This window comes from Ursus arctos, unplaced genomic scaffold (genome assembly GCF_023065955.2).
Source record: "Ursus arctos isolate Adak ecotype North America unplaced genomic scaffold, UrsArc2.0 scaffold_34, whole genome shotgun sequence".
In the NCBI taxonomy this organism is placed as follows: domain Eukaryota; kingdom Metazoa; phylum Chordata; class Mammalia; order Carnivora; family Ursidae; genus Ursus; species Ursus arctos.
In genome coordinates this window covers 530,192-538,663 of record NW_026623030.1, presented here as the reverse complement: position 1 = coordinate 538,663, position 8,472 = coordinate 530,192, and the positions used below count along the sequence as shown (strand labels likewise).

Here is an 8,472-nt window from a genome sequence, read left to right as displayed (position 1 = left end):
CAACAATGTAAGAAGGATCCCCTTTCTCCACATCCACTCCAACAACTGTTGTTTCCTGCCTTGTCCATTTTTGCCATTCTAACTTGCATAAGGTGGTATCTCAATGTGGTTTTGATTTGAATTTCCCTGATGGCTAATGATTTTGAACATTTCTTCTTGTGTCTGTTAGCCATTTGTATGTCTTCATTGCAAAAGTGTCTGTTCATATCTTCTGCCCATTTTATGATTTGTTTATTTGTTTCTCGCATATTGAGTTTGAGTAGTTCTTTGTAGATCTTGGATACCAGTCTTTTATCTGTAGTGTCATTTGCAAATATCTTCTCCCATTCCGTGGGCTGCCTCTTCATTTTTTTGACTGTTTCCTTGGCTGCGTAGAAGCTTTTTATCTTGATGAAGTCCCACAAGTTCATTTTTTCTTTTGTTTCTCTTGCTTTTGGAGATGTGTCATGAAAAAGTTTGCTGTTGCCGATGTTGTAGTGGTTGCTGCCTATGCTCTCCTCTAGGATTTTGATGGATTCCTGTCTCACATCAAGGTCTTTCATCCATTTAGATTTCATCGCTGTGTATGGTGTGAGAGAGAGGTCAAGTTTCATTCTTTTGCATGTAGCTGTCCAATTTTCCCAGCACCATTTATTGAAGAGACTGTCTTTTTTCCACTGGATGTTTTTTCCTGCTTTGTCAAAGATTAGTTGCCCAAAGAGCCAAGGGTCCATTTCTGGTTTTCTATTCTGTTCCATTGGTCTATGTGTCTGTTTTTGTGCCAGTACCATGCTGTCTTTTTGATCACAGCTTTGTAGTATAGCTTGAAATCCGGCAACGTGATGACCCCAGCTTTGTTTTTCCTTTTCAACAGCTCCTTGGAGATTCGGAACCTTTTCTGGTTCCATACAAATTTAAGGGCTGTTTGTTCCAGTCTTTGAAAAACATCATTGGTATTTTGATCGGGGTGGCATTGAAAGTGTAGATTGCTCTGGGTAGCATAGATATTTTAACTATGTTAATTCTTTTGATCCATGAGCATGAAATGTTTTTCAATCTTTTTGTGTCTTCTTCAATGTCTTTCAAGAGTGATTTGTAGTTTCTAGAATATAGGTCCTTTATGTCTCTGGTTAAGTTAATTCCGAGATAACGTATGATTTTTGGTGCTCTTGTAAATGGAATAGATTCCCTAATTTCTTTTTTCAGTCTCATTGTTCGTATATAGAAATGCAACTGATTTCTGAGCATTGATTTTGTATCCTGCCACATTACTGAATTGCTCTATAACTTCTAGTAGTTTGGGGGTGGATTCTTTTGGGTTTCCATATAGAGTATCATGTCATCTGCGAGAAGAGACAGTTTGATGAGAAGATTTATTTTTTAATTAAAAAAAGGTATTTCCTTAAATCATGTTCAATTTGCAGTACAAACAAATAGGCATAAAGAAGCCCTTGTCTCACATTTCCTCATTATTGTGATCCTTTATTATATGCTGATATGTGTCACAGGTATGTTGTGATTTTCCGCAACAAGGAGGGACGTATCCAAACTGAACGTTTAGTCATCACAGCTACAGGGATGGCAACCATCCCTCTCCCTGCCCCTAAGTTCTCTTGTAACAACCTAACCAGAGCTTCATGGTTCATGGAGGAGCCATTTCCAGCCCACATTCCTGTAAGTGTCAGACGTTCTTTGTCCCCATCATTTTCCCAGCAACAGACACTGAAATAGAGATTTTCCATAGATATCTTCAAGGTCACCCACTGTTCAGGGGTGAGGAATGTATTTGCACCAAGCCAGCCCCTTCTGTGTTGAGTCTGGAGCTGCGATGGCCTTTTAGAGTCCTGAGGGGGAAATTCGAGGACTAAGTCATGGAAGCAGGCAGCAGTCAGTCATTGCATGCAGGCTGCCTTTGGGAAAGTTAGTGACCTTGAGCGATCCCTTACCCAGGGACAAGACCCATAATGGGGCTCAGCTGAGACACGTTGGTGAATGACACAGCCACTAGGAGGGCAGCACTGTATGATGACAGCACAGCCCTTGCACTGCTCAGGTCTCCAAGCTTCATAGCGTGAGTCCTGAGAACAGCTTCTCCTGGATGCTATTTAATCACTTTCACTGTAGGAAACTTGCAAGGTATCACTCAGTGGTGTGAATGACAGGCCCTGCTGCTGACGTCAATCTGAAGGATACAGACAATGCAAATAGGCCTTCTCCTTCACTACCCATTCGAGATTCACGTCCACTTCAGTGAAGAGCTGGGCTGGTCCAGATGGCACATCTGTAGGCTTCTTCAACCCCATTCCTGACAAGACTGAGCCCACTCACCATGTCTTCTTAGAGCTGTGTTGTTGGATCTCAAGAGGTCAACCACAACATTTCATTGACCTCATAAAGCGTGACCTACATAACAGCAGCAGGCCTCCTGGTGTTAGCAGCACAAGTGAAAGTGGAAGCTAAGCACAAGCAGGTATGGGTCACAGACAGCAACAGGCAAGAGATGGATCTTGGGAGTGGAGGACAGATTAGTCTAGCATGTCTTAATTAAAAAGAAGCAAAAGAAGCTCACAAGGTTGTATTCAGCTGTGGAGATTTTTGTGAGAATAACTTTTACATATAGTTTGGATTTTGAAAAAGTAAATTTCAAATTATGGCAAAATATGCATAATGTGAAATTCAAAACTAGTTCAGTGGCGCTATGCACACCCACGATGCTGTGTACCACCAGCACTCTCCATTTCCAGACCCTTCTCATAATTCCAAATGGGAACTGTGTACCCATTAAACAATCCCCCCATTCCCTTTACGCAGAAGTGAATAGTAGAATCTTCAATCCAGGTATTACAGAAAAATCCAAGGATCCAGGAGCCCATGACAATGCAGAAGGAGCAGAGAGCAGCTCTCCTGGTGGCCCTTGCAAGATGTGGCTTGGCTCAAGTAAGAGGTCTGTTTGATCTGTGCTTTGTATCAAAGAATGACCACAGTGTATGCTGCCCACCACAGGCTGGAACAGCATTGTGTCTTTTGTCAGTGTGTCCAATATCCCCATCGACCTCTCCCAAAGTGTTTAAAGAATCGACACTGAGAGCCTGAGACTCTTACTGGGACACTGGGCACATGCCTCATTACCTCTTGCTGTCTGCAGCCCCCTCCATAATTCCTGTAAGCTCACCTCCAGAGACCACAGAAAGGCCCTGCTTTCAGCCCGTTCTTCCCTAGAGGTCAAGGGGAATTGTCCCAATCGATGTTGGATTCTTCTAGCTAATACGCTCAACGACGCGTGTCTATATTAACACATGGAACTGTCCTAGAATTGTATCTACAACTGTTCATGTTGGTTGGGTGCCATGGATTTTCTGGGATTAGAAATGAGTTTGGGGCACATGCTGTCTATTTAAACGTTCTTGGAAATTGTCTTGCATATTTGTTAGCATTCTCTCATGATGCCTTCTGCTTTGCTTTTTGTTTCAGTGAAGATATTTTATTACTGATTATATACTACACGTTAGATGTGATATATACATATTATATAAACATGTAAGTATTTTAACATATAATATTATAAATATTCTATATGTTCCTTCATATGTATATGCATGCACGCCTAGTTATGTTTTTATTTTTTACACAGATACCCAAACTCTGTAAATGGTGAGACCAGCATAGTCTGACCTGGACCCTGGAAGTAGGGAGAGAAGGTGGTAGAAAGAATGGGATGCTTGAACATTTGTGCTGGATTCCAGGAGAAAAGGTGGCAAAAATGTGTCCCTCACATCCTGTCATTTGCCCCAAAGGACCTCCCCAGGCCAGTGATTGAAGAAGGAGGTGAAGGGGAGAGATGTCCAAGGCAGGGGGAGATGCCTCCAGAACTCAGCTGCTGAGGCCTCACTTTGAGCCTTGAAACCCCTCTTCCCCCGTTTTCTACTATTCTCTTCCCTGAGGGTCTCCCTGATCCAGACTCTTCGTGCAAATGTGTTTGTTGTGTGTGATGGTCCCTCTGTCTGTGCCTGGCCTCAGGTGTGGAGAAGGAGGAAAGATCATGACCTGAGCCAAAGGCAAACACTTAAGCTACTGAGCCACCCAGGTGACCCTGGGAATGAAATGTTTCCCCAAAGAAGCCTGCATCCCTTCCCAGGAGAATGGTATTAAAAAGCAAAATGTGGGGCAATGTATCTCATGGCTATGAGGTGTCACTGCTTCCAGTCCCGCTCAGCGGACAGACAAAAGGCATATAGATGAGTCAGATAACCCAGGAACGTGCACCCAGTGGTGACTGTTTCCACATGCAGTTATCAGACTCCATCAAACGAAACATGATTCCAAACTGCCAGCTCCAGCTCTAATCCATGACCAGCTACAGGCTTCACTCAAGCCTCCTCCCTTGGTCATGTCTGAATTCCCTTTCCCAAAGTGAGAAATCAGGATCCACCTCCATCCATCCTTTTACTTATCTATTCAATTCCTGTACACATCATAGCCCCATCAACATAATCTGCCTGTTCCCCACGGGACGCGAGCTTACCTTCTAGAGCACAGAGCTCACGTGAAGTCTCTTATGACTTTACATGGACAGGCTCTGCTCCTTTTCACCATCACTCAGCTCAGCAGCGTCCCCCGAGCCCTGCGCTGAGCGGGGATCACAGGTCTGTGCTGCAGGTACGTGGAGTTGTCACAGTCCGCGTGCCATCCGGGGCCCCAAACCTCCCAAATGAGTTGGACCTGCACTCTTGGGTTCCGTCATGTGGCTGTACAGTGTTCAGTGACTCTGACAGTGTCATCGTGTCATTTCAGTGCCGTGACAGCGTCATATAGAATCATTCTGTTGCTCAGAGACCTTTTCCTTTGTTCACATGATCAGCTCTGTTGTATCTTTTATCCTCCCAGAAACTGTAGATGTTTGCACTCTCTCCAGAGTGTTCGCTGCTTCCCATATGTGATGTAACTTTAACCGTACTATGTATTATATCCCTCTTTATAAATGTGCTGCCTATTTGCTGGGATCTCCGATTGGTTCCATATTTGGGTGATTAGATATAAACCTGCGGTAAATCTCTGTGGACAGATTTCTGCACGCTTTCATTTTTTAGTGAAGAGCAATGAAACTGGTATAAAAATTCACATGCAGGTTTTTTCCATGGACAAAAATTTTGGGATTTTTTTAAATACTTTTACAATTCTAAGTGAGCATCTATTTCTCAAAGAAACAAGAAATAAGACAAAACTAGGTAGCAGCACCGTTTATAACCAAGAAGATAATAATTTCTGATGCTACAGGACTGAGTTATTCTTCAAACACCACATGGGGAGTGCTGAGGTCCCATGATATGGTCAGAGACAAAATAAAATGTTTTATATATTTGAAGAGCAGGAAGGAAAAAAAATTATATGGTCTATCCTAGAAGTAAAATACCCCAGCTGATGAAACAAGAATTTCTGTTCACATGGAGACTCTTTATTGAGGAATGAGCTGCTCTGAGTGACTCTGAGGACAGGAGTGACAGGAGAGTCTTGCTCCCTGTCAATGCCCCTGATGGACCCGAGCCCAGGGCGTCAGAAAAGGAATAAGGAGCATTACAGGCTAAGCTGAGCAGGAACTGCTGGAGTGTGTCCCCCTCTACAGAGGGACAAGTGGGTTTTTGTCTCACTTCCCCTCATGCCTGGAGCACTGTGTGAGCTCTGAGACTGTCATCCCATGATGCGCAGTAATAATCCGCCTCGTCCTCAGCCTGGAGCCCAGTGATGGTCAGGGTGGCTGAGCTGCCAGACTTGGAGCCAGAAAATCGATCTGGGATCCCCGACGGTCGATTGTTATTATTATAGATGACGGTTCTGGGGGCTGTTCCTGGGAGCTGTTGGATCCAGCTCACATAATTATCACCGATGTTGGAGCTGCTTCCAGTGCAGGAGATGGTGACCTTCTGGCCCAGGGCCCCAGACACAGAGGATGGCTGAGTCAGCACAGACTGGGCCCAGGACCCTGAAAGGGGGAGAAATACAGAGAGGGTGATGCTGGAGTCTGCAGACAGGAGGAGGACCCGGGACCCACATGTCCTCCCAGGGTCCCTTTACTTGTTCCTGCATTCAGTCACCTGTGCAGTGAGCGAGGAGGGTGAGGAAGAGAGGGGACCAGGCCATGGTGCAGGTCATCCCTGGTCCTGACTTCTGTGCCCCACTGCTGAGCAGAGCCTCCCCTCATCTCTCCCTTCCCCTCTTCATCCCCTGAGAGAGGGAGGGCCTGTCCATGCAAATGAGACCCCAGTTTTCTGACCCCTCCCTGGCCCTGGGTCAGCTCCCTCTGCCTGAGGATGGTAGGGGAATGGGAAGGGGAGGGGCTGTTGTGGGGCAGGGGGTGGGGAGATCACAGCTGTGAGCAATGAGCAGAGGGCACAGTGGTCAGGTCCCAGCTTTGATCACCACTGATTCCTCAGAAATGGCCCCCAGCACCCCCTGGTGGCCAGTACCAGACACACCTTTGTGTGACATGGTGACCAGAGCCCATCAGAGACAGTGGCTACATCCTTGCAGCTCAGTCCACTGTTTCCTGCATGAGGAACAGCCAGCTGTCCCCTTATGTGTCCTCCTATCACCTCAATGCAGACTTTATGCTCTACTCAGACTCCTCAGGAGAGTCTGTCCATGGCGATCTTGCCTGTTCATGTGTCAGGCCCAAGGCGGCGTCTCTACACAAACTCCTTTTAGATCAGAACCAAGTCCAGAGCAGTGATGGTTCCGCATGGACACATGGCCCTTCTGTGAAGGACACTGTGTACTTTCTTCTTATGTGACTCCTCCCAGGATTCCAGATCTGCCCTTGCTCTGAGATTCCCACAGCTCTGAGGAGACAGGGAATGCTTCTCTGCAGGTTGTGGGTAGAAGCCCTCGTGGGCCTTCCTAGAGGTAAACACGCTGTAAATCTTGGTCATCTGTCACTGTTTCCACCTGCTTGAAACAGCAGTTCTCCGCACCCTGTGGGCAGTGATTCCCTCCGAAGATCTGTCCTCCCAGCACAAACACAAGTCTGCAGGAGCCCTGGCACGTGGGACTGTGTGTGGCACTGCCTCAGAGCACAAAGGGCAATCGTGACAGACGTTCTAGGAGAAAAGCAGTAACAACTGCAGATGCATGACACGGATGCAGTGACAGTGGTTATGTATTCATCACTGCTGAGCCCAATGCGTATTTAAAATGGATTTGTGTTATTTTATGCAAAGTCCTTCTCATTAGGATTGATTGAAACTAGAGGATAAAGTCCTGTGAAGATACCGGTGCAATCACAAGTATCCTATTTTCACATATGTAATTACTGCAGATAATAAGCATAGTGATTGGTCTAAAACCATGGACACAACAACAATGGGGAAGGGATGCTTTCTGTTCTTCGTTGAACAGAGAAGTCTGTAAACTTTTTCTAAAATCACTTTTTTTTTTATCATAAATTTTGTATCCTAGGTCTGGAGCTACAGCTAGGAAGCGAGATATGATGCCCAATGAAACCCCATGAGGGGCTTGTCCCTATGAACCTCAGAGCCGTCTCAGTGATGGAATTCCCACACCCAGTCAGAGCTTCCAGGACAGAGGGGTTTGAGGTCAGATCACCCTCTGCTGTGCACACAGCTCTTGTCCCCGTACCTCGTGTCCAACATGTCCACACAGAGCAAGTGCTCCTTCTGCCACCAATGAGCAGAGCAAGGAATTGCTATTACCCAAGGCCACCTGGACCCAGAGGATTCTGTTAAAGGTCCCACAGGTGAGTGGTGGAGACGTGGAGATAAAGGGGATTGTGTCCCTGATATCACAGGCCCTGTGGCCCTGGCCTGGGACAGACTTTCCAGCAGAAGTCCAGCCAACTGGAGGTGTCACCAGGGTGACTGAGGAGTGACATCCAGGATCGAGAGCCTGGGAGGGTGTGTCTCATGTCCCCATCACCAGGCTATTTCCCCAGAATCAATGTACTGACCAGCCTCAGGCACACACTAGAGCCCAGAGTTATTCCAGAGCTGAGCTGCCCACAGAGACAGAGATTCCCTCCATGACTCCTGAGCATCAGCCTCGTCCCAGGAGAGCAGGTGTTCAGGACATGTCATGGCTGTCCTGGTGACAGGAGCCTTGTTACCCTCAGTATCACTGGTGCTACTTGCTGATAGGGATTCTGCCTCTTGGAGATTGTAGTGCTGAGGATGGCTGGGTGAGCCCAGGTTGACCCTGAATTCTGGAGGGAGAGAGACACCTGGAAACTGTGGACTCAAGGACACTGTGAGACAGGAGAAAAGAGAGAGGGGTCACACACACACACACACACACACACACACACACACCGAATGATAATATTCTCCATGTACTATCGCTATAGCTTTCCTTCAGAGGCCAAGCATGAGGGCAAGTGTCCTTCTGTCCCTCTTATGTCTTTCCCACATCCTTGAGGATGATCTCCATGCAATCCCATCCCCAGAGCAGTCTCCCTGTAAGAACTTCCAGGCTCCTGGATCTTGGAGC

General features: G+C 46.5%; 1 gene segment (V, D, J or C); it reads right to left on the bottom strand.

Moving 5' to 3' along the window:
- Positions 1 to 5,630: 5,630 nt before the first annotated feature.
- LOC125282120 (immunoglobulin lambda variable 1-51-like) lies at positions 5,631 to 6,151 on the bottom strand. The segment is given in 2 exon segments: positions 5,631 to 5,956; positions 6,069 to 6,151. Coding segments are annotated over 2 exon segments (384 nt in total).
- Between the last annotated feature and the right edge of the window lie 2,321 nt (positions 6,152 to 8,472).